Source organism: Microtus oregoni, unplaced genomic scaffold, assembly GCF_018167655.1.
Source record: "Microtus oregoni isolate MIOR12 unplaced genomic scaffold, Mior012 000000F_ref0000247, whole genome shotgun sequence".
Classification (NCBI taxonomy): domain Eukaryota; kingdom Metazoa; phylum Chordata; class Mammalia; order Rodentia; family Cricetidae; genus Microtus; species Microtus oregoni.
In genome coordinates this window covers 25,493,006-25,519,984 of record NW_024543059.1, presented here as the reverse complement: position 1 = coordinate 25,519,984, position 26,979 = coordinate 25,493,006, and the positions used below count along the sequence as shown (strand labels likewise).

The following is a 26,979-nucleotide window of genomic DNA, read 5'->3' as shown; positions in this document are numbered from 1 at the left end:
TCGTTTTTAAGCTACTTCCCGTAATGGTGTTTTATGATAGCAAGAGACAAGTAGCTTGTTCACCATTTTGTAGGTGTGAAGTGGTACCCTAGAGATGTGTTGATGTGCATTCCCTGATGGCCAAGGATACTGAACATCTTTTCTTGCTTTTACTGGCCATTGTCTGTTCTTTCTCTCTGGGAGAAAGCCCATTGCGATCCTTCCTTAGCCCATCTTTTGATTGGAATTTTTATTGCTAAATTGTAAGAGTTTCCTACACATTCTTTGTGCAAGTCTTTTATCACGTATCTGTTTTTAAAAGAACTATCACACTGGGCGGTGGTGGCACACACCTTTAATCCCAGCACTTGGGAGGCAGAGACAGGCGGATCTTTGTGAGTTTGAAGCTAGCCTGGTCTACAACAGCTAGTTCCAGGACAGGCTCCAAAGCTACCGAGAAACCCTGTTGGTGCAGGAGAATTGTCTGTATTCTGTCAATCATGTTTTAAATAAACGCTGATTGGCCAGGCAGGAAGTATAGGTGGGTCAACCAAACAGGACGTAGAGGCGGGGCGATGAGCGATGAGAACAAGAAAATTCCAGGAAGGAGGAAGCCCAGATCACCGAAAAGCAAGATGTAATCTACCCTGTAGAAAAAGGTACTGAGCCATGTGGCTAACGTATACTAGAATAATGAACTAATATAAGTTGTAAGTGCTAATACGAAGCCTGAGCTAATGGGCCAATCAGTTTATAAGTTATGGAGACCTCTGTGTGATTTGCTTTGGGGCTAAACGGCTGTGAGAACTGGGCAGGACAGAAACCCCAAAGCTGGTCCACATGCTACACCCTGTCTCAAAAAACTAACTAACTAACTAAATAAATAAAAGAACTATCACATATTTGCTATAAAAACTTACATGACTTATTTCTCATTCTGTAAGCTGTCTATTTAAAAACATTAAATCTGGATTCAGTGGTCTTGATAGATGTTATTATAGATATTGTGCCAAGGTTTTCTTTAAAAAAAAATCAATGCTACCCTGAGATCCAGCTGAGGACCATAATGTAGTGGTGTGTGCTGTTCTCCCAGTCCCTTTGTCACAGGTGGACTCAGTGGGTAATTGATGCTAAGAAGACTCTAATTTGCTCCTTATAATGCTCCAGAATGGGAGTCCTTGCTTTTCTTGCCTCCCATCTCTTCCAAGTTTGGACTGGGAGCCCACCTTCAATTTTCTGAGAGTGTCCTCTTCTGTGTATGTTTATATTCTGAAGAGAAAGAACCTAACAAACCACAGTGGGATATTCTACGCCCCCCCCCCCCGCCCATGTCTCCGCCCATGTTCCCCTCATGTCTTCCCACTTCCATATATGGATATTTCCTTCTGTTCTTTCTTAGACTTACTCTGTACTTTTTAAAATCAGGTTTTGTTTCTTAGCCACTTATTTTTTCACACATTACTAGAAAAATCCCCTTTAATGCTCTCTCTGTTAACACGATTAGTGGTCCCAGTGATGGCTTAGAAATGGATCTTAGTTTTATGTTTTCAGAAATGCTTCTAAGTCAAAATGGCATGTCACACTTTTTTTTTCTTCCCGTAATGGAATTGGACAAATTAAGCACACTCCCTTTCCCCCTTTTCTCTTGCCAGCGTTTGGGTGTTTCCCTTCTGCCACACGCAGTCTGGCTTCCCTCCGGTGCCATTGGTTGAAAATTACTGCCTCCCAGATGATACCCATTAGCTCTTGAGGTCAGCTAGTTCTTAAAGCTGAGCTTCACATCTGGCCACCGCTGTCCGAGAGAGAAAGTGAATTGGTTAGATCCAGGCATGTCTCTTATATTCTTTTATATTTTTATATCCTTTATATTCTGCACCAGCAAGGATGTGTGTGGACACTGGATACTTGGCTGGATGCTAGGACCAACTGCCTTTTTGTTAGTAAGTGTTTTAAAAGCAGACAAGTGGGCCAGTGAGGTAGCTCAGTGGGTGAAAGGGCTTGGCGCAAGCCTGACGATCTAAGCTTGAGTCTCCCAACTCTTGTTGAGGTAGAAGAGAACTGACTCTACAGAGTTGTTCTGTGACCTCCACATGCGTATCATGTGTCTACACATGTACATCATGTGCTAACATGCATGTGTATGTGCATGTGTGTGCGTACATGTGTGTGAGACAGAGAGAGAGCCCATGCACATACAACAAAGCAACAGACAGTGTTTTAGGGCTCACTCAAGGACATTATCTCCTGAACTGAATCTCAAAGAAGTATGAATGGCTGAGATCTCCCAGGAAATGCAGGCTAAGATCCTCTCCCACAAGTACAAATGACAGTAATGATGTTGGGGAGGACAGTATTTTGGGGATCTGGTATTAAATCTAGAACTAGGAGGCTGGGTAGATGATTTATTTGGCAAAGTGCTTGCCATGCAGGCATGAGGACCAGGAATCAATCCCCAGAGCCCACATAAAAAAGTTGGCACATGCTTATAATCCTTGAACTCGGAAATATAATAGAATCCTCCTGCCCATAGCAGAGCCATTGCTATGGTCAAAGTTGGGCCCACCAACTTCAGAGCTTTCTCTTACACGGCCAAAATGACATCCTATTCCTACCTGTGACTGAAATCAGGATCTCTCTTCCGGACTCATGGGAACTCAGAGAGCTCATTGGCCAGCCGGCCTCGTCTGTTTGGTGCGTTCACCACACACACACACACACACACACACACACACACACTCACACACACAAACAATCATATACACCATATACACTCACCCACATATGAACAGTAACATAAAACATAAATAAGTAAAATTGTCTGTAAGACCATGTATTGATGATTTCGATGAATGCCCCCATTCCCAAAGTCTCAGGTCTGGCGGACGGAGAGGCAGAAGGGAATTAACTTCTGTCTGGGCTTGGGAAGGTATGTGGTTTGTGATGCAGGAGCCCTGGCCTGTTTGTTACTCCAGCCTGTTTCTGAGCTGGCCCTAGCGCAGCTGTCTGAGCTGTCTCTGGAATGAGACAGTAAAACCGATGCCTGTACCCACTTAACCTCTTTGAGCTTCAATATCTGCACCTGTAAGCCAGGCCTTTCCCCAGCAGATGAGCCCCAAGTGACAGCTCCGGGGGTGGGCGGATCTGGTGGCAATGTGGATCCATGCCCACACACGTGTGCCACTCCGGCTGTTACGTAGCAGAGTTGTAGGCTGAAACCCAGTGCTCTAGTACAGTCATTGTGTGAACAGCTGGCTGCGTTCATCCTCCACCCCGGATTGTATCTGTTGCCGGTGCTGCCTAGATGGATGTTTGTAGGATGAAGTAGATCATAGCCTGGCTGTGTAGCCAGCCGTGGTCAAGTAGCCGCGTCTCCTATGAGTCCAGAAGAGAGATCCTGATTTCAGTCACATATTCGCCCTTTCAGAGTCACAGGTAGGAATAGGATGTCATTTTGGCCGTGTAAGAGAAAGCTCTGAAGTTGGTGGGCCCAACTTTGACCATAGCAATGGCTCTGCTATGGGCAGGAGGATTCTATTATGCTGCCAAGTTCAAGGTGGTCCCTGAGTCCTAGTGATGCCCTGGCGTTGAGACTCCAGCTTGTGCTTGAAGTCTGTCGTACGTTTTGAAAATCAGTGATTTTTGCTTTGGCAGCTGATCCCTGGGGCAGAGATGTCCTTGCTGTATAAATGGCAGATTCAGGCCACAGCTGGTCATCTCTTGGAATGGCTGACCTGGCCTCCCTAGAGGCAACTTCCTGTTTTGTTACCCTGAAAGTGTCCCACTCTGTGGACTTATAGCCCATATCTGTGGACCCGAGTCTTTTCTGGCACGGTCACTCTGTACTGAGCTGTATGACTCAGTGGTATTGAGACCCCACAATTCACGCCCTGATCAAGAGCATTCTGCCACACCTGGCCCTGCCGCGAGCTGCCTTTCCTGTCTGGCCTCACTTGGTGGTGGTTGTTCTTTCTTTTTCCTTTTAAGGTTCAGTCCTTCGGGGAAAGAATTGTACTTTTTGTTCTCAACACCATTGTTTTTGGAAGACTGGAGAGAAGTCTGGATGACGATGACATGTTTTTCTTACCTCACCCGGCGAAGGAGCAAGCTAAGATTCTGTGGAGAGACGGAGCGGCCGTTGGATTTTATTCAATCAAAATGAAAGGTGAGGGATGTGTGGTCTCTGAGGTACAGGGTGGGGTGGGACACCTTGGAGGTCTGATCATCTCTGCAGAACCCCTCAGCATGAGCGTTCTGTGGATTCTTCTGGCTTGGGAAGCACAGCCAATTAAACTTCTGTGTAAAGAAGCCCAAAGCATGGATTTCATTTGTATGGTTCTGTAAGCCTTCTCCTTGGTTCCCAGGAAGAGCCGTGTGGCCCTACGACAGTGAACAGTATATGTGCCTGAAGCTAAATGCTTATCCTTTTCCTTAATGCTAACAGTTTGCTGTCAGGGAAATGTTATTGCTAACAGCTGACGCGTGTTCAGGAAGCGGCCTAGATGCCAAGACTTACAGACATTACCTCAGAAGACAAGACAGGGAATTGGCCATGGGAACAAGGTTAGGTTAGACACCAGCAACTTCCTTCTAGGGACCTTGGCAAGCAGTAGGTGTTCAACTGTTGGGATGAAGGTGTCTGTCTGTCCTTTCAGGTAGCTGTTTTTTTTTTTTAAATAGTTTCTTCAGCCTCTAAAGGTTGTCACCATCTGACCCAGCTGGTTCCACCATTGCCACCGCTTGTTTCTTATAAAGTTATTCATTTTAGGAATTGTTTTAAAAAATGACATGCATTTACTTGTCAGCAGTGGGGAGGGTGGCATAGGTGAGGAGGTCAGAGGTCAACTTGTGAGTCTGTTCTCTCCTCCCACTGTATGGGTTCTGCGGATCAAACTCATGTTGTGGGGCCTGGTTGGGAAAATTCTGAGCTCGCTCACTGGCAGGAAAATGACCAGTTTTAGTAACAATTAAATTTCCCAGAAAACCCTCGTGGATGTGCTATTTTTGGAAGTAAGTGTTGTTCTTGGGAGATAAAGAGGCTGATTTTTGTTTTGAACTATGTTCATATGGTGTGTGTCTATGAGTGTGTGTGTGTGTGTGTGTGTGTGTTCTACTTGCCTGGCATGGAATGAAGTCCTTTCCGTGCTCCTTCCCTAGCTGCCTCCCCTCTTTCTTCTGTCATGTGATCAGGTTCTCACGTTTTGTCTGTTTGTTAAATGTCCGCTGAGGTCAGTTGTAGGAGCTTTGGCACATGGCTGCTTCATGATGACCACTGGCCCTGTGATTAACATGTCTTTATACCTTTTCAAGTTTTTATATTCCAGATTTATTAACTTTACATAGAGTAATGGGCCCGGAGAATAATTAAGATGAAGGGGAAATGTTTACAAAAAACCAAAAAAAAAAAATTCATCGTTCATGAAACATGGGCGATGGTGGCGCATGCCTTTAATCCCAGCACTCGGGAGGCAGAGGCAGGCGGATCTCTGTGAGTTCGAGACCAGCCTGGTCTACAGAGCTAGTTCCAGGACAGGCTCCAAAGCCACAGAGAAACCCTGTCTTGAAAAACCAAAAAAAAAAAAAAAAAAAAGTTGCATAGAAAACTCACTCAGTCAAATAGCGTGGGCTCACGGGGGCTCACAGAGACTGAACTGACACCCAGGGAGCCTGCATGGGACTGACCTTGGCACTCTACATATATGTTACACTTGTGTAGCTTGGTCCTCTTGTGGGACCCCTAACAGTGGGAACAGGGGTTGTCTCCAACTCTTTTCCAGGCTTTTGAGATCCTACTCCTCATACTGGGTCACCTTGCCCAGCGTTAATACAAGGGGAGGTGCTGAGTCTCACTGCAACTTGATATGCCATGTTCTGTTGATACTCATGGGAGACCTGCCCTTTCCCAAACAGAAACAGAGAAGTGGATTGGGGGTGGGTGGGAACGGGGGGGGGGTGGCGAGAGGAACTGGGAAGGGAGGAGGGATGGTAAACTGAGACCAGGATGTAAAATAAATGAATGAATTAAAAAAAAAAGAACCACTTTGTACTATCTTCTGCAATCTCCTTTCTCACCCAAACTGCTTTGGAGGCGTTCAACAAGTCTCATCATTTTAAAGTTCTTTCTGAAACGAATATTTAAGACAAACTGATTTTCCCACTCTTCTGTCTAACTAGTTAGGTCAGTCTCCCTAGTCCAGCTTTTGTCTGACAGATATTTGGGGGGTAGATATGGGTCAGAGGTCATTTGTTTTTCTCAAGATTCAGTCCTTCGAGCTATTTCCAAGTCAAGGGTGTTCAGGACTCTGGTCACTTAGTGTGCTCTATCCTAACGTGGAGCCTTTGGTGGCGACGTGGGCCTCAGACTTCAACACAGAGCATTGAGCCAGACATGGTCCTTAGCTGAAGCACGGGTCTGGATGTCACCATTGCCCCAAGTGGCAGCACTGGTCAGTCAGATCAGCATAGTCCCAGTGCGGCAGTGTGGTTTTTGAACACCAACATGGCCCCAGGTGGTAGCTCCGACCTTGGACATCCACTGGGCCTTTATGGTAATAAGAGCCACGGACATCAACATGGACTCTGGCTGCATTAAGGCCATGGACCTGCACATGCTCCTCAGCTGCAGCTCTGGCCCGAATGTTGCCATGGCACCATGTGGCAGCCCAGGCCACTTGGATTGGTATGGCTTGACCCTTGGATACCTACATGGCTGCAGGTGGCAGCCCAGACACTGGGCATCCTTATGGCCTTTGGTGGGTCACAGATGTCAACACAGAGCCTGGCTACAGTAGGACCACAGACCCAGACATGGCCCTTGGCAACAGACTGGGCTTGGACATCACCATGGCCCCAGGTGTCAAGCAGGCTGCCAATATCAGCCTGTTCCTCACCACCCTCTCTTCTTCAGTTCTGCCTCTTTCCACAGCGCATGGACCTTTCTGCTTCTCTTTCTCTCCCGTTTCTCCACCACACAATGGCATCCACTCACTGCGAATGTCTTCCCCACAGCCCAGGTCTTGAGGACCCAGGCTGCCTGTGGGTGGCTTCCACCCACTTGAGTAGAATCAGTATGATAATCTTAAGGTGTCCTTGAGTTTTATTGAATTGTTGCGCCTGTTTGTCAGAGAAATTAGCTTTTACTTTTCTTCTTTTGTCATGTCCTTTTCTTGTTTTGGCATTAGGTCAGTGGAGTGGTTTTAATCTTCCTGTTTTTCTGACCCTTTAATACAAGTTGCTCATGGTGTGGTAACCCCCATAAAATTATTTTCACTGCTGCTTCATAACTGTAATTTTGCTACTTTTATGAATTGTAAAGTAACTATCTGATATGCAGGATGTCTGTGAAAGTGTCATCCAACTCCCTCCCCCCTCCGCCCCAGACCCACATGTTGAGAACCACTCTGTTAGGGGAATGCTGGCTTTTACAGAAATAGTTTGGTTGTGTTTCTTTCCTTTATCTTTTTTTTTAAAAAAGATTTATTTTATGCATATAAGTGTTTGCCTACACAAATATAAATGTACCATGCATGCATGCCTGGTGCACATGGAAGTCAGAAGATGGCATCTGACCTGTAGTTATGGAGTTGAGAGCCAACATGTGGATGCTGGGATCTGAACTGAGATCCTTTGCTGTTTTCCCCCACCCTTTCTTTCTTTCTTTCTTTCTTTCTTTCTTTCTTTCTTCTTTCTTTCTTTCTTTCCCTCCCCCCAGTTCTCCCCACTCCAACTCTGCGTTTTCTTGGCTGACTTCTCAGTGAGATGCCTGTCAAAAGATGAGCATAGGGTATTGAAATTGCTCACTATCATTAATGATAGTATCTGACCTCTTATGTCTGTTAGTATTTGCATATGAAATTGGGAGCACTAACTAGTACTATATGTACAATTGCTATAACTTTTTGATGAACTGTTCCCTTTATTACTACGTAGTGGCATTCTTTATTCTTCTAACAAATTTTAGGTTGAACTCCAGTTTCATAGTTTTTTGAATGGTCTCATGTGCCCAGGATGGCTTAGAACTCCCACTGTAGCTGAGGGTGACCTTGAACCTCTGGTTCTCCTATTTCCCTAGTGCTGGGATTATAGACACCCATCATGACACCTGATCCATGCAATACTCGGGAGTGAACCCAGTGCCTTGTGCATGCTGGGCAAACATTATAAGCCCACTTAGCTGAATCCTCATCCCTGACGTCTAGTTTTTATCAGATACCAGAATAGCTCTGGCAGCTTGCTTTCCAGTTCTGCTCACTTGACGGATTGTTTTCCATTCGTTGACTCTGTCTGTGGATATTTTTACCAGTGAGTTGTGTTTCTTGGAGACAACAGATGGTTGGATCCTGGTTTTTCATCCAGTCAACCAATCTGTGTCTCTTTTTTGTTGACTTGAGGTCGTTTACATTGAAAGTTATTAATAGGAGTGTTTCTTGATTTCTGTTCTTCGGTTGGTTGGATTATTGTTTTTTCCATTCTTCCCTGTTTATATAAAAACTTTGCTGGTTCACTGTGGTGGACATGTTGGATTCCTTCCTAGCTCTCCTTGGTTGATCTATTGCTCTCATGAAGTTTATTCTTTCTTGTGTTCTTGTGATAGTAAATTTGTTTTCCTCTTTTTTTTTATGATGCTGGACTACCTTGGTGAGGTTTGTCTTGGAATGTCCTTATTATTATGTCAGCTTTTAAAGATAGCTTTGCTGGCATTAGCAATCTTGATTGGCAGTTATTCATTTTCAGTTCTTGAAATATATCATTCCTGGCTTCCCTGGATTTAAGTATTGCCGACGAGAGACCTGGTATTTTATGGACATGTCTGCCTTTGTAGGTCAGTTGGCATTCCTCCTGGGGAGCTTTCCATCTGGCTTCCTTATTTCGGAGTTTAGATGCCATGACTCTATGATGGGGAGATTTTCTCAGGTCAAGCTTCTTTGGAGTTCTAAATGCCTCTTAGTGTTCGGATGTGTGTTTCTCTATGTTTGGGGAATTTTCTGCTATAATTTCATTGAATAGATTCTCCAAGCCTTTAGTGTTTCTGTGAGTTCCTCCTTCTATCTCTGCGTTCTTCCCCTACCCTCAAGACAGGGTTTCTCTGTAGTTTTGAAGCCTGTCCTGGAACTCCTTCTGTAGACCAGGCTGGCTTTGAACTTGCAGAGATCCGCCTGCCTCTGCCTCCTGAGTGCTGGGATCAAAGGCGTGCGCCACCACCACTCAGCCTATCTCTCCATTCTTCAGCGCAGTCCCTTGATCACATCTGAGTTTTTAGATGTTATGGTCATGCCTGTTGGTGGAGGCCTTAAAAAAAACCTTTATTTTATCTACTATTGTGTGAAAGGGAGTCCCGCAAGTGCTGTGTCATGTATATGGCATGATGGAAGTGTAGAAGTCAAAGGTCAATAGGTGGGAGTCGTTCTGAGGAGGGCCCTGGGAATTTAAGTCAGGTCTTCAGGCTTGTTGGCAAGGGTCTTTCACCATTGAGCCATCTCACCAGCATCATGCTCACCTGTGTGGCTCGTTTACTCTATTGGCATTTGAATGAGGTGCGTGTTCATCTGCTTTGTCCTCTGGTCTTGATCTTTCTTCTGCTTGCTTAAGTCTGTTATTGATACTCTTCACAGTGTGTGTGTGTGTGTTCTCCTCCCACCAGAGACAGAGCTTCTCTGTGTAACCCTGGCTTTCCTAGAACTCTCTCTGTAGACCAGGCTAGTCTCGAACTCACAGAGATTCACCTGCCTCTGCCTACCAAGTGCTGGGATTAAAGGCGTGCGCCACCATGCCTGGCTTCACTGTGTTTTATTTGATTCATTGAGCTGTTTCTTTTCTAGCATTTCTATCCCCGCCCCCCCCCCCCCCCCCAAATCTTAACTTCTTTATAGAGTTGCCTTCCGTGTTGTGGCTTTTTTCATTAACATTGCTGATTTTCTTATGCATTTTACTGCCCTTTTCTAGTATGCGGCTGGCTTTCCTCTCCAGATCCTGGATTCTTTATTTGCTTGTTTCTATCTTCTTTCTGCAAGGTTACTGATATTCGCCGTGCCACTGGCTCGCAGGCTCCTATTTCTGGCGTTGGTGCCTTGTCTGAGCGGTCTTCGGCTTATCTCCATACGGGTAGGCATTTGTCTTGTTTGGGGTTGGGCTGTTTTAAATAAAGCTGCTATAAACACGATCATTTCTTTTCCTTTTTTCTGGAAACCTTCAGAAATCTTCACCTGGCTATAGGGATTCCATATTCCATATGCATCTGGAAGTCAGCCAATATGCATAGAATCTTGACTAGTTCCAATGCACAACATAGACACTTCACAATAGTGTGTTTTAATTTATCCCTCGTTTATACTGAGCTATTACGCTATATTTCTTTGTTACGAATCTGTCAATACTGATACATAATTTTTAAAAAGTAATAATACTGATGAAGGTGGTGGCACACGCCTTTAATCCCAACACTCAGGAGGGAGAGACAGGCAGATCTCTGTGAGTTTGAGGACAGCCTGGTTTATATAGTGAGTTTCAGGACAACCAGGGCTACATAGAGATCCCTGTCTCCAAAAAACAAATACCAACCCCTCCAAAAAAAAAAAAAAAAAAAACAGTGGTAACAGCTTTAACATGCAGTAAGAAAGGAGTATATGACTTACACATATTTATTCTCTTATTTCCCTCTCCTCTTGCTTTCTTCTACCTCTGGCTTCTACCCAGTTCTGTTTTCCTTCAGGCTGAACTCCTTCCCTTAATATTCCGTGTAGTGCAGTTCTGTCGGCAACACGTTCTCCTCTCTCTGATAAGTTTAGTCATTTTCAGTTTTAGAATTTCAGGTATTATAGTTCTACATCTTTTGTTGAGAGTTTATATCCATTTATTTATTTATTTTTTTAAAAATATTTATTTATGGCCGGGCGGTGGTGGCGCACGCCTTTAATCCCAGCACTTGGGAGGCAGAGGCAGGCGGATCTCTGTGAGTTCGAGACCAGCCTGATCTACAAGAGCTAGTTCCAGGACAGGCTCCAAAACCACAGAGAAACCCTGTCTCGAAAAAAAAAATATTTATTTATTTATTTATTATGTATACAACATTCTGCCTCCATGTATGCCTGCAGGCCAGAAGAGGGCACCAGACCTCATTACAGATGGTTGTAAGCCACCATGTGGTTGCTGGGAATTGAACTCAGGACCTCTGGAAGAGCAGGCAATGCTCTTAACCACTGAGCCATCTCTCCAGCCCCTATATCCATTTATTGACTGCACATTTCCTTCATTAACTTTATGAATTAAACCAATTACCTTAATTGAATATATTTGTATATATTTAAATCCCCTTTCCCCCTGATAATGCTCTTTTAGGTCAGTTATGTTGAATAACCACTTAGTTCCTAAGTATGGGTCATACTTCCCAATTTATTTGTATGTTTAGTAATTTTTGGCTGCAAACCAGTCATTGGAAATATATTGTGGAGCCTGGAGAGATAGCTCAGTGGTTAAAAGCATGTACTGCTTTTGCAGAGGACCTGAGTTCATTTTCCAACACCCACATCGTGTGGCTCACAGCCACCTGCTTCCATGGACACCTGCTTCATGTACACATACCCAGACATAGACACACATATGCATATGCACATACCCCTAATTTAAAAATTGATATTAGAAAAGAAGTTATATTGTACAAGTTGTCTTTGTGTTTCTTGAAGACCTGTAGTGTTGTTGGTTTTTTTTTTTAATTCTTTGTTCTTTTGGGGGCCTGCTACCCAGCTCTCAAATAAACACTCAGAGTCTTATTCTTGCTTATGAATGTCCAGCCTTAGCTTGGTGTATTTCTTGCTTGCTTTTCTTAATTTATCCCGTCTACCTTTTGCCCAGATTTTTGCTCTCCTGCTTCTCCTATTTATTCTCTCTGTCTGGCAGCCCCACCTATTTTTCTCCCACCTAGCTACTGGCCGTTCAGACCTTTATTAGGCCAATCAGATGTTTTAGACAGGCAAAGTAATACAGCTTTACAGAATTAAAACAAATGCAACATAAAAGAACGCAGCACATCTTTGCATCATTAAACAAATATTCCGCAACATAAAGTGATGTAACACATCTTCAACTAATATTCCACAACACCATGGGTTCATTCCAGGAGACATTTAACCTGCTGTGATTCCCACTGGAAGTGTCTCCACTGAGCTACGCAGCTGCTGACAGTCATCCGTGTGGCTTCCTATGGCTGCTGCTTTAGCCCAGGCTTGTTGAGTTCCTCCCTTTGCCTAGCGGGCAAAGATGTGGCTATCCTCCACCTATGATTTCTTGACTTGGCTACTTTGGAGTACCATGCTCTGATCCTTCAGACTGAATATGTCTCGCCTTTAGTTACGGAAAGTACCATAAACCCAGGTCCAGTGGCTCATGCCTGAGTTGTCACCCAGGAGGCCGAGGGAGGATTGCTGAAAGCTTGAGGCCAGCCTGGGCGATTTGGCAGTGCAGTGTCTCAACAAAAACAAAACAAACTGCTTAAAAGGCCCATGTACGGGAAATAGATTTAAAAAAAAAAAGATCTCCTGAGTAAATTGGGAGCATGGGGACCTTGGGACAGGGTTGAAGGGGAGGGTGGAGGCAGGGAGGGGAGCAGAGAAAAATGTAGAGCTCAATAAAAATCAATAAAAAAGTCCCATGTGTTTCTGAAAACCAGGTGTCCAACATGGAGATTTGGGGGGGGGCAATGTGACCACATTTCAGACCACAGCATCGCTAATGAATGATGCATGGGGTTAGCCACCTGTCGAGGGAGTTCCGTGATGATCTCGGGTCATCGGGTCATAAATGGAGTTTCGGATGCTGACACAGTTGTGAGGTGCTTCTCAGCCTCTCGGTAGCACAGTTTCTCCGCATAAGTTTAGGTCCATGTGCTCAGAACCTCTCAATTTATCCTAGGTGCCCCTGGAAGGTAGATTTTCATTTTGTGAACAAACTAAAACAAACTCGCTCTAGGAGGAGGACCTGGGGCCGGGTTCTCGCAGCTGAAGACTGTGCAGATGGCCCCTGCATGAAGGTGATTTAGCTTTGAGTTTAGGAAGATGTGACAATGGCATGTAATGATCATTGGAAACTATACTCTGAACCTTCTTCTCGATGAAGTGATGTATGGCTCATCACATTACTCTTCCACCATGTTGGTCAGAAACAACAAGCTGTAGTACCAATGGGGCCTGTCTGCCTTGAGGGCACCATGCAGCTACTCTCTGCCGAGTTATTGTGCTGTTTAGTAGGTTAGGTGCATTGAATATCTCTTCAGTTCTCTCTCTCTCTTACACACACACACACACATACTTTTTAAAATATAATTTAAAATATGAACAGAAAAAATTCTGGGCTTTATAGAACTGCCCATTTTAACCCTTGTGTAGCTTACAGTCAAAATGAACTGGAGAGATGGCTCAGAGGTTAAGAGCATTGTCTGTTCTTCCAAAGGTCCTGAGTTCAATTCCCAGCAACCACATAGTGGCTCACAACCATCTGTAATGGGGTCTGGTGCCCTCTTCTGGCCTGCAGACATACACACAGACAGAATATTGTATACATAATAAATAAATAAATATTAAAATATATATATTAAAAAAAATGAACTAAGGCGTAATTCCCAATTGACCTCACCTGCCCCCACTCTGCATTGCTCTTCTAGAGTTAACTCCAACTCCATCCCTGTCACTCATGTCCTGGCAAACTCTGGTCATTTTCGCACCATGGTAGTTTTTGAGTCTTGTCTTTCTAAGAAGACCGTGGCCGTGGAACTGAGCATCTTTTAGCATTTGGAGACCGAGTTCTTCCATTCAGCTTCATGCCGTTGAGCATCGCTCTTTTGGGACTTGTGTTTCATAGACTGCATCTCTATTGCTAAGGAGCATATTCAGTTTTCGGACAAGCGAGTGCCTTTGTGTAGAGCGGATTGGACATCTTCAGGTGGACTTCTCACAGGCAGTGGTTCGCCGATAGGCTGGTTTGCATCTCTCAGTTGGTTTGATGGTTCTATAATTGGTTTTCTTACAAAACAGTGACACTGGTCATTTCAGTACTTCATGCTGGAGCTTCCCCTGAATAATAAAAATTAGTGGGTCTACTTTAACATTTAGTTTCAAATCACCAGTCCATAAGACTGTTAGCATTCAAGTGAGGAGAACACCACACCGGGGAGCAGAGCATAGATTTAAGACAGAGCTTGTATTATACACATGCATAAAAATCTATAAAGAGTAAACTTGCATTCCAGATTTCTAAAATCCCAGCAACAATGAAAACCATGAAACAAGAGTGGCAACTACAAATATTAAATGCGGTGATTAGGAACTTGGACAAGCATGTGACCTGTGATAGCCATGAAATTGGCCTTGCCGTAGCCCTGTTTGTGCCTGAGGTCTCCTACATATTCAGGATCACAGTCACCTCCTGCACTGTTGCCCTGTGAAGCAACAGTACCTTGTGCCATCTTCTGGACTTCTGGGGCCATCACTTGTTTTTTTTTTTTTGAATAAAGTTTTATTGGTACACAGCCATACTCTGGTGATTTCTTTGCACTGTAACTGCAGAGTCCAGGAGTTACAATGGTAACCTGATTTCCCAAAGGCTAAAGTATTTTCTATGTCATTCTTACAAAACATTTCATTGACCTCTGTTCTAGAGATTACATGATAAACATTTTCTATGAAAACAATACAATTTAGTTAAAATTGTCTTCGTGGAATTCAGGAGCATTTAGAGGGTTGGCTGCTGTCTTAATAGTTGTTTCTTTTTTTTAATTTTTTTTTTATTTTTGAGACAGGGTTTCTCTGTAGCTTTTGGTTCCTGTCCTGGAACTAGCTTTTGTAGACCAGGCTGGCCTTGAACTCACAGAGATCCACCTCCCTCTGCCTCCCGCTTAATAGTTGTTTAACTGCCCTGGGCTCCAAGGCTTCTGTCTTAATCTTGTAGAGTGTCCCTAGGACAGACCCAATAGCATGATTATAACTCAAAGATTGTACTGCACTTAGTAAAAAGCCAGCCTGCTTAGCCATTGGATCTCTGGCTCAATCAATCTAGATCAATGGTTTAGTCATTGGATCCCCAGTGTCTTCATCACCTGCTCACTTGCAGGCTCTTTGATTGGCAATTGTGCCCACGTGATCTAAATTTGGGTTTTCCCAGCCATCCCTCCTCATGTTCCACAGAGCAGTAGCTATCCTCAGTGTATTTCCTCCCTGGGTTTTCAGGACAAGATTTTGTGGATTTTTAGAGCCATCAACTCTACATTTGGCTACTCTCTGTCTGTCAGTCCACACCAGAACTCTCTCTGTCCCATCTTGATTCTCAGGAACAGCTGGGCAGAGTGGGCATGGCCTTTGTCTCTCTACTTACCTTTTTAATCTTCCTTGGAGCCAAGCCTCTTGTCTAAAGTAGATGCAGTGTTTTCTGTTCCTTTCTGGGTGCTGGCTCCTGTCCTTTCCTGCTGCCTTACCTGTGAATTCTGGTTCAGGCATTCCAAGAAGTCACACATCTTTCTTTAAGTGAGCCCATTTCTCATGGTTGCCATTGGACATTATTGTTGCAGTCAGTCTGTAGGCTCCATGTTGGGTCCGTGGCATTTGGATGTTATTGCTGCAGTCAGCCTGTTGGCTCCATGTTGGGTCCTCTTTGGTCTCAGGGCTGCCCATGCTCTTGGAAGGGAAGAGCTCTGTTTCTATGCATTGCTGTACCGTGTCTATGTCATTGCACCACAGGTACCCAACTGATCATGTGGTACACAGGAAGTTGGTGCCTGTATGATCCAGCCATCTTTGGTAACCTAAGCTAACTTTGTCTATCCTGTTGATGTGTTAACATTCATTGTATATTTTGAAGCATAATTGATAAAACTCAGTCCGAAATGGTGATCCTGCTTCCAGGAAACCTCTGAATGAGACTGTGCCTGAGAGCTGTCTCCTCCCCTCTTATAATTCTTTCTAGTTCTGGGATTAAAGGTGTGCAATCACTATTACCTGGTTTCCATGGCAAGCTACCGTGACGGCTGGGATTGAAGGTGTGTGCATTGCTGCCTGGTCTGTAAGGCTGGCAAGTGTGGCTGTTTTATTTTTCTGATTCTTAGGGAAGTTTTATTTATTAAAACACAAGTGAAATGTCACTACAATTTTTTTTGATATTCAAATAGTTTACCCAGATTTCCCCCCTGTTCTTGGCTGTCTTCTTCTTTTTAATTCCTGGAATGTTACACTGCACATAATTTTGGGGAATGCTCTTTCCTTTTCTTGCAGGGAGGTTTGCAAGTTTGGTAGAATGTATTGCTAAAATCACCTGAGCCTGGTGTGTTAGGTGTGGGAGGATTTTTAAGCCATGGAAGGAATTAGGCTGTGGATGGCTATTGCTCTGTGGAACATTAATCAATGATTTCTGATCCTGTCACTTACCATAATGTAACATAGATAGACTGGGCAAGATTATGGTTGGCTTCCTCCATTGGTCTTTCTATCCTAATATATGGTTATGGTTTGGGGGAGGTGGAGCAGCCTATTGTCATGTGTTGGAGCCTATGGTGTATGATGTCAACACCAGGATTGGTGATAAAACCGCTCTGTGTTTGGATTGATGATAATATTGTTCCCTTCCTGAGTTAAGGCGTGGGTTATTTTGGCTCACCCATTCAAGATCATCTGGCTCTACCGCTTTAGCCAGCCATGAAGGCAACTGTGAGGGTGAAGAAGGGATAGTGACCAGAGTGTAGCATCGTGTGCTGATGAGCGTGACAGCCTGAAAGCAGAACGAGAGCGATAGGAAGACCCCAGAGACAAGATAGAGCCTTCCAGAGGACCTGTTCCATGACCTCCTTACTCCATTCAAATCCCACCTCCTGATATTTTATTCTTAAAGATGTTTGACGAATTTGTCTATGTGTGCATACATGGGCAAGGGCTGGAGGGATGTACTTGATCGTGTGCCACAGTGGGGGTTTAGATGTCTGCCCCTATTAGTTCATTGTACCTTTTTACACTGACATGTAATTTTACATATTTAGGAGGTGCAGTATGATGATTTGAGAAGTGTATGCATGCATTATGATCCAGTCTGGGTTAATCTGCCACTCTGTGTTGGGAGCCATCAAGCTTCTCTTACAGAATATATCGTAGATAGCTGTAAACTGAGTTGCCTTGTTGCACATGCTTGCACTGTGTCTTATAAGATACACTTTACTGCAGTATATAGCCTTTAAAATTGGCTGACAATAAGGGTAAACTTCAGGGATTCAGAGATTGCCTACCAAAAGTGTAGAATTCAGGGACTGTAGGGGCTTTAATGGTAATGATGACCAAAACCCCGTGTTGGGACATTCCGGTCACCACAGTGGACGGTGTCTGTTGCCATTTGTCTCCATCCTAGCCCTAGGCAATAGCTGAGTTGCCTCCTCCTCTGCCAATTAGCATGGACCAGGTGTTGTAGCAGTCAGCTTTCACTTAGGGAAGAGTCTTGGAGCTACTACAGATCATGGCTTGCGCATGCTCTCTGTTTCTCTTTCCCGTCACGTGACTCTGCCTTGTGAATAGGCTGTACTTCACTTGTGAACCTACCAGTTGATGGATTGTTTCCAGGTCTTACTACTATGAATAGGGCAGCTATAAACATTCTTTTACTTGTTTGCACGAGAGTGTTTTCCTTCCTTTTGGGTCGGCTCCTAGGAGTACAATTGCTGGGTCATTTGGCAAGATCATGTCTGTCTTTTAAAGGAACTGCCAAGTGGCTGCGCAGCCTGGCTGCACCATTGTGCACACACTTCCATTGACCACATGTGAGGGCTCCAATTTCTGCATGTCCCTGTCGTCACTGACTCTCCCTTGATCTTTTGGTTATAGCCCAGAGTGGCCTTTTGCTGTGGTTTTTAACTTCCATTTCCCTAATTGTGTTAGCTGGTTTTCATCAGTAGTCATGTGAATGTCTTCTTTAAAGAAAGGTTTGTTCAAGCCCTCTGCACAATTTTAATGAGGATATTTGATTCATTTTTATTGGATTGTGAGAGCTCTTTATTCTGGTTCTCAGTAAGCCTTCTTATGGGAAGTGTGATTTGTAAACATTTCTGTTGACAGTCGATGGCTTGGCCTTTGGTTTTCCTTAATAAAGTCTTTTGAAGAAAAAAGTCTAAAAATTCTGATGAAGTCCAAGTTGCCAGCCAGCTTTGCCTTTGTTGCTGAATCTACGAGCTCCTCATTAACTCAAAGTTGTTAAGACATTTTTCTATTTTCTGTGCTAAGAGCTTTATTAGCTTATCTCTTATCCTTTTATCTGTTATTTTTTTTTAGTTTGTTTTTCTAAATGATATGAAACAAGAGTGTAGTTTTTTTTTTTAACTCTTTGGGGGGCCCAGCCACGCAGCTCCCAAACAAATACATGGAGATTTATTCTTACTTATGCATGCCCAGCCTCAGCTTGGCTTGTTTTTAGCCAGCTTTTTTTTAAAACTTAAATTATCCTGTTTCTCTTTAACTATGTTTTGACTTTGAGCTTTTTTTTTAACCTTTTTTTTTTTTTTATTCTATGTCTTTCTTCCCTTCTTATTCCATTGCTGGTTATATAGCTGGGTGGCTGGCCCCTGGCATCTTCCTCACGTTCTCCTTTTCTTGCTTCTAGTTCTTTCTGTTCTGCTCCCTCTCTAGCCCAGATTTCTCCTCCTATTTATTCTCTCTGCCTGCCAGCCCCGGCTCTTCTTCCTCCTGCCTAGCTATTGACCATTCAGCTCTTTGTTAGACCAATCAGGTGTTTTAGGCAGGCAAAGTAAGGCAGCATCACAGAGTTACACAAATGCAACAGAAAAGAATGCTACACATCTTTGCATTAGTAGATATTCCACAGCATAAACGAATGTAACACATCTTGAACTAATATTCCACAACAAAAGAGTCTAACTCGAATTAAAAACAAACAGAAAAAAACAGCTAACATACTTTAAAAGTAACCCTCCTTTTCGGAGGACTCAACACAGGGCTTAGCACACTGATTGTCTTCAGCCTCTAGTACCTTAAAAGAGAGAAGCTATATTTTAGAGCAGGTTTAGATTTACAGAAAAATATTGAGGCAAAGGTGCAGTTTTCCTGGCGTAATTTTCCCATTTCCTCTGTGTTCTAGTCTTTCTTCCCTCTCTGTGGTAAATCCCATGATCAAGAGTGACTTAGGGAAGAAAGGGTTTATTTCCTGTTATACTTCCAGGTAAATTAGGGAACTCAAGGCAGGAACTGGGGCAAAGCCATGGCGGGGTGCTGCTTACTGGCTTGCCTCCCATGGCCTGCTCAGCCTGCTCTCTTATGGTACTCAGATCTCCTCCATAGGTGGAGCACCACCCATAGCGGGCTAGGTCCTCCCACAGCAATCATTAACACAAAAATGTCCCAGTGGACATGCTCACAGGTCAGCCTAATTCAGGCAGTTCCTCAACCGAGAGATCCTCTTCCCAGCTGACTCTAGTTTGTGTCAAGTTGACAGAAGGGAACCAGCATGGTATGATTAGTACATTGCATCTATGTGGTCCATGAATCAACACAGATGCATTCCTTAGTTTGTGTGGGCCATCGCAAAGGACACAACCCTCAGATACAAGCAACAGGAATTTGTTTTCATCTAGTTCTGGAGGTGCAACGTCCTGGTCTAGGTGTGAGCAGGCCTGTTCTCTCTGGAGGCCTCTCCTTGGTTAGCATGTAGCCTCCTCCTCACTGTGTATCTCTGCTGTATTTCTCTTGGTCCATATTTCTTCTTATATGGACAGCAACCATATTGGATGAAGGTGAAGCCTAATAGCCTCAGATTAATCCCATTCTATGTTTTGATAGCATCCTATCTAAATACAGACATGTTCTGAAGGGTTTGGACTTAAGCACGTGAATGCTAGGGAGACAGAGGTCAGCCTGGAGATGACATTATTGTTAGTCAATGGCCTTGGTGTACCTGTGGGCTTCATCCTTAGTGTTGATGCTCTGTGTATCTAGACCAGCATCTGATGCTCTGTGTTATATAGGGCGGTCTGTCCTGAGTCTCCCATGCTCCATCAGCTCATCTACCTCCATCCAGCAGCCAGCATCTTTCCATCACCTCTGCAGATCGGCTTTTTCAGCATGCCAGGGACCTGTAATCAGAGTTGACCTGTTCATGGGAGCATCTTCTTCCGCTAATAATGTGCTGCTTGCTCGTAGCACACCTCGTGCGTCAAATCATTCCAGTGCTATGTGAGGCCAAAAGTATTCCCTCCCCCAAAGAATTGTCTTAGCGCTGTGTTGATTAACATAGAAGCATTGATTTCTGGGCCTGGTAAGATGGCTCATGGGGTGAAAGCGCTTGCTGCCTGCCAAGCCTGGCAACCCGAGTTCTAGCTCCATAACTCACATGGTAGAAGGCAAAAAATGGACTTCTGCAAATTGTCCTTTGACCTCTGCTCACCTGCTATCACACACACAATTTTTCACTGTATTGCATATCTTGTAATTTAGTCCATCTAATTAAATTTGAATCTTCCCTTTTCAGGATTCGTTTTCTGAATCTTGACAGGAACAGGGTTCACCTCTCTCAATAGGATCGGGGATGACAGCCATGTGAATGTTGACGTTGGTTACAGGACAGATGTTCAAGGTGGAAATGGAGAGGGCACAACATCTGGCCTCTCCAGCAGCAGCGGCAGCGGTTCATGCGTGGGGCTTATGTGTTTGGAGGGCATGCATTTCACCAGAGCTGGTCACCATAACCCTTTATTGAAGTCACTGACACAAGCCCTTACTTAGTGACGGATCCAGTTGGCTTCTGCCTGCACTGTGGACTGGCCTCACCATGAGGGGAGAACTTGGATGTTGCTTCAGTAAACTGTCTTGGTTCCAAGGGCCTCGGTGAGGGGAGCGGTCTGGTGGGGTCTACAAGGCTTTGGCGATGCTTGGTCTCCCAGGCTCTATTTTCTTTTCTGTGCTTGCAAATAATTAGGTGGGCCTTTGAGGAAAACACATGGGTCCATCAGAGAACTGGTGTTCTGGAGTGACCTGGTTTCTTATTATTGTTTGTGAAGTTAATTCTGCTCCTAGGTAGTACCAGTGTCCCTGGCTGGACCCCTGAGATATAGCGGAGTCAGCATGCAACCGGGGGGGGGGGGATGCACAGCACATATCTCTTGCTTTCCTGCAGGCAGCCTCTGTGGTGACGGCACCAGTGCATGCTACCTGCTGCCTGTCCTTGACACCGTGTTTGTGCGGAGGAAGAACCGCAGCCAAGGCCTGGGGACAGCCATGCTGAGGGACTTCTGTGACACCTTTCGAGAAGATGAAGCCCTGGGTATCAGTTGCCCAATTTCTCCTGCAATGTACAAAGGTAAGCCCCACCCCGGGTCCTGGGTGAGCCTTTGGGTGCCAGCTAACAGCTAACACACGCGCCCTGTGGTGACGGAAGGGGAGGAGTCTAGGAGCTTCTGGGGAGATGCGCTGTGACTACTGACTGCTCTTTCAGCTTCAGCAGAACCAGGGTCCCTGTTGGATTGCAAAGGGGACTTCTCTGAGCTTGAGAAGCGATTACATTTGAAAATGCTGTTGGTCCCTGACTCACCATGGTGCTGCTTAGGATTTTTTTCATTTTATATGAGTGTGAATGCAATACACACTCAGTAGAAATCCCACAACACATGAGGCTCAGCTGTCTCGGCTGGTTTTCCGTATGTGCTGGAATCCTGAAGAAGTATGCTGTAATGCTGATGGAGGAGTGATCTTGCCAGTGAGAGCAGGCAGGTCGAGAGGGCAAGCTTCCTTCTTCCATGTCCGTTATATAGGCTGCCAGCAGAAGGCCTGGCCCAGAGTCAAGGTGGGTCTATTGTCTCACCACAGAGATCTGGATTAGAAGGGGGTTTTCCCGTTTCAAATGATTTAATTAGGAAAAAAAATCCCTCACAGGTGTGTCCACCCATTTGCATTTTAGTTAATTCCAGATGTAGTCAGTTGATAGCCAAGCATAGGCATCTCAGGCACCGGTATAAGAAGGAGGCCCTAGGGATATACACAGACATGACCATGTGAGGACACTGAGAAGACACACAGGAAGGTCGGGGAGAGGGCTCGGAACAACCCAACCCCAGGTACCCTGCCTCCAGAGCCTTGAGAAATCAGCTTGTGTTGCCATGGTACTGGCAGCCCATCATATCTGAGGGGTCTGATTCCAGAATTGAAACCGACTATGGCTTGAAAGCATTAAAAAGTGGCGTTTGTACTGGACAAGCACGGATCTGCCCATTGACCTCATCCCCTAAGCACCACAGTCTGGTGGCTCTCGATGTGGCGTCTCCACAGCATCAGCTACCAAAAGACATCCTGATGATGAAGCGTGCACGGAAGATGTGTTATTGCCCATGCAAGCACCACACCTGACGGTTTATGTAAATACAGCATCCTTGGATTTGGTGCCTTCAGAGGATACCCAGGGATGGCTATTTCATAGTTGCCACCCTGGAGCGCAGTGCATGATGTTTGCAAGTGGGGGTGGGAGATGAACAGGATGATTCTGTACCCATGGAAAGTTGGTGGAAGGGTTTAGGTGCAGCAGGGTCAGGACAGTGAGGTGTAGGGTAGCTGCCGAAGGGCTGGAAGGGCTGGATGCGAGGGTCCAGAGAGAGCTGATTGGCTGAAGCAGGGTGGGCCACAGTCAGGCTCACGCCTTGCCTCTCTTCCTCCCAGTCCTCAGGCGGTTCCTGTCGATCCATCCAGGCGAGAGAGGGCGCTTGTGGGAGGTGGAGCCCCCAGGGGCCTGGGGCCAGCGCACCAACGCCTGGCTCAAGGTTTGTCTTCGGGAGCCGCGACCTCAAGATGGTGAGTGGGATGGACATCTGCTTTAGCACCCGTAGCTGCCGCACATGGGGACAGCTTCTCTTCCACGGACTGAGTCTGATTCATGCAGATGTTGCTGTCTTGAGTATGTAGCCGAACAAAGGAGGGATGGAGACCCAGCTGGGCATCTGTTCTGTGTTTCTCACCCATGACCTTCTCATCTGCACGACTCCAAAAGATCTTCCTCAGCTCTGGAACTGGAAGCTCTTTCATGGCCCCTACTTTTCCAATTAGACTAGATAGACCCCTACAAAGACCAACTACTAGATAGACCACTACGAAGACCGCTACTAGATAAGCATCTACAAAAACCAACTACTAGGTAGTGATAAGGTTTTGAATCCCCGTTAATGGAAATCTGCTGCCACTGATGTATTAAGCTAATCAAACGAAATTATTAAATCCAGGTTTAATGAACAGAACAAAGCAACTCTGGGTGACCCTCAGGAGGGCAGAAGAGGAATCACGTGGCAAAGATGGCTACCAAGTCTTAAGTAGCCTATAGGTGTGGTCTTGAGCAGCTCCAAGGAGGAGTTGAGTTTTGGCAGACTTTCTCAGGGGCGGAGTTTGAAGAGAGCAGCTCTTGGGGAGGGGCCCCCTCTTGGTACACTGAGGGTGGGGTTTGGAATGGGAGGAGTGAGACCTGAGTGTGGAATGGGGCCCCAAACTAGAGATCCCAAACATTCTTTTTGGGTATATATGGATGCCAGAAAGGCTTCCATCTAAACAGATAGACCACTGCATGGATCAACTGTTAGGAAAATCACCATGAAAACCGCTAGACCATGAACATCTACAGAGATTGTCTTCTGTTCCTCTGTGTTATTTTGAGGGAGTAACGTGCACAGGGCTGAGAATTCCAACGATGACGAGGGTTTGATGTGATAGCCTGATCCATCCCTGTGTGCAGGCCGTGTCCGTGGTGCTGCCTAGTGCTGTGTAAATCACTCTGTGCACATGCATGTGTGGTACATGTTTGTAAGGTGTGTGCATATACACACGGAGGCCAGGGGTTAATATTGGGGTGCCTTCCTCTGTCATCATCCATTTTAAAGTTTGAGACAAGGTCTCTCGGTGAGCCTGGTACTCGCAGCTAGACCGACTGGCCAGTGAGCTGCAGGGACATTCTCCCCGTCCTGTCCTTGTGCTGGACTTACAGAGTAAGTCATGCCTGACTTTTACATGGGTGCTGAGGATTCGAACTCAGATCCCCATGCCTACACAGCGCACACTTTGCTGACTGAGCCATCTCATGTTAGTCCCATATCAGCTCATTATTATTATTATTATTTACTTTTTTGTGTGGATTTCATCCACGTACACAATGCCTTATGATGAAATCCATCCTTCCTAACTTCACATTCTCTTTTTAAAATCATTTAAAAATTTTTATATTTCACTGCATCCAGTCAGTGCTTCCTGTATGTCATTGGGTGTGGGGTGGACCGCTAGGGCATGGGTATCTACAAGTGGCCACAAAGATAGCTGTCCTTCCCCAGCCAACTAACCTCCAGCGGCTTCTCGGCTACAGCTGGGGCCTGGTCAGCTCCTCCTTCATCTGTGCTGGTTTTGGCTACCTTGATCTGGTACAGTTCAGTTGCTGTGAGTTTGTAAGGCATCTTTATCCTTTTTAAAGGCAGCTTGCTATGATGCCCTACGGACTTACTGTTTATCTCCTGTTGACCCCGCTGTCCTAAGTTCCCGTGGGTTCCAGACAGTGCCCTTGCTTGTCAGTGAGGTTCAGATAGAGGAATCTTCTGGGGAGCAAGGTAGGGGATTGATGGCAGCTTCCCCAAGGGAGGCAGGACACTCAGATGGCCAGAGCAGCATGTGAACATGCTTGCCCCAGGATTTACAGGTGGCTTTCTGACTTCCACAGGGAAGGGAAGATTTCATATTACAGGATCCATGGAAGGGTCAGGGTGGGGGGCTTAGGTGCTGGGACATTCCAGCCACAGGTGCTGCTTGTACCTGGGAGATATGCTTCCAGCAGTTTAAATGCACCGCTCTAAGTTAAAGCAGTGCCTTTCCCCCTTTCTGTGACGTGGGCACCCGTCACATTCATGGGGATGTTTCTGCAGAAGCGGGTATCTCATTAGGGGCCGACAGGCCGGAGGTGTAGGCTGCCTTTCTACCTGGGCGACTGCCTCAACTCAGCTGCTGACAGGCGAGAGCCTGGGACCTTATTGATGGGAATAGTGATAGGTCTTGTCTTAATGGCTCCCCTCAGCTGCAAGGCTTAATGGGTCCTTACAGATATTAATGAGGTGAAGGAGTGCCAGGGAAGGAGGCTGGCAGGCCTGTGACTGTGACCCTAATGAGCCAGTTAAGCGACTTGCCCTGTGGCATTGTGTTGGGAGGGAAGGGAAGCCAGCCTGCGCCTCTGGGCATGGGGCTGGCCATCCCTCCCGCACAGGGTTTTTAGCTTCACAAATGAGGGTCCAGTTTCGCTGCTGTTCCTTGGCTGAGAGTGGAAACCGCAGATGCGCATCGGAATGTGGCCAGAGGGGCTGGGCGAGGAGGAGGAAGCTTTGGCTTAGTTGGGGAGATGGCTTCCTGATGAAGAATTCCACTGGGGATTTATTTCAAGAGTGAGGAAGGAGTCTGTGTGGTCTGGTCGGAGGAAGCTGGTCTGGAAATCAGATGCCAAACCTGTCACTTTAATCCACTCTGAGAGTCACCAGGTCCCACTTAACAAACAGCCAATGAGAGGACCTTCACAGAGAATGTTCCAGAAGTCCTTTGCAGCAACAAGACTTGTTGTTATAATTAGGCTATAATTAGGTTACTCAAATTCTGTATTTTTTTTTTTCTGAGGAAAAAAAATTAAGGGTCTTTTCATTCTTTAAACCCTGATTTGTTTTCAGTGTCCTCCTCTGGGTTCCCAGGCTGTTATTTTTGACCAGTGGCTTTCAACCGTTCTAACACTATGACCCCTTAATCCAGTTCCTCATGTTGTGGCGACCCCCAGCCATAAAATTAGATCATTGCTACCGCATGGCTGCAATTCTTCCACTGTTATGAATTGTAATGTAAATATCTGATATTCAGGATATCTGCTATGTGACCCCAAAGGGGTCTTTTTTTTTTTTTTTTTTCGAGACAAGGTTTCTCTGTGGTTTTGGAGCCTGCCCTGGAACTAGCTCTGTAGACCAGGCTGGTCTCGAACTCACAGAGATCCGCCTGCCTCTGCCTCCCGAGTGCTGGGATTACAGGGATTACAGGCGTGCGCCACCACCGCCCGGCCCAAAGGGGTCTTGACCGCAGGTTGAGAACCACAGATTTAAAGGGCCCCTGCCTTTTTGCACATGGTGGGAATGGGCCTGCGAGCAGACGTCCCCAGGATTCGGTGGCTTCTGACTTTGGAGAAGTTCTGAACAGGCACCTTGCAAAGGGAGAGTCATTGGATCCCATGCAAATGCTGGCGGATCTGTGTGTGAAGCACCTTCATTTGTGGGTCTTTTTAAATTTTGCACGACCCTGGCTGTTGATAACATCTGTGACTTGTAATGACCCTGGGAATTTTTAGATTTTTTTTTCCCAGACCCTTTGAGAGAAGAAGTTTGTGGGAAATGCAGTTTTTCCCTGTTCTCAGTTACATGGGAAACCTTTGAAACTTGACCGATAGGATCATAATTCCTTCTGATGTGATCTCCCAGTCAGTCTGCACATGCCTGGAGTCTCTTTACTGCAGGGGATGAAACTGAATATGTCAACAAGGAAATGCTCTTTTGGAAAAAAAAAAAGAAGTTACCGGAGGTGGGAAATATTGCATATGGCTCCAAAAATTATTTTTCTTTCTAAAAGTTCACAATTTTCTTTTCCCAGATTAATTTATCATGGATTCCCTTGTCATCCACAGGAAATATGATTTTCTTTCACTTACGCTTACCTAAAACAAAACCCTAGATATGTTATATAGAGAGCTGTGAATTGTTTGAGAGGGAAAGTAGGTTTGTTTTCTAAGAGCGAGGGCCAGCAAACTGGAGCCCTAGGCTTGTTTCAGCTTGTTCTCATTAGCTACACAGCACACTATGCAGTAGCAACAACAATTTTCTGGTGATCAGCGTGCCCGGGAGTGTGGAGAGTCAACCTGCAGAGACAGTTTTTCTTGAACCTTGCTCTGTGGCAGGTTTTATGGCTCCCTCTAGTGGCCGTTGTTCCACATTGCAGGCCTGAACTG

At 45.4% G+C, this 26,979-nt stretch overlaps 1 protein-coding gene across 1 annotated transcript in view; it reads left to right on the top strand.

The window, feature by feature from the left end:
* Positions 1 to 26,979, top strand: part of LOC121450791 (protein FAM169B-like) — a 77,901-nt gene that overhangs the window by 43,912 nt on the left and 7,010 nt on the right. The window contains exons 5-7 of the mRNA XM_041656088.1: positions 3,964 to 4,141; positions 21,115 to 21,297; positions 22,647 to 22,778. Of these exons, the coding sequence (XP_041512022.1) occupies positions 3,964 to 4,141; positions 21,115 to 21,297; positions 22,647 to 22,778 (493 nt within the window). The remainder of the gene's footprint in view (positions 1 to 3,963; positions 4,142 to 21,114; positions 21,298 to 22,646; positions 22,779 to 26,979) is intronic.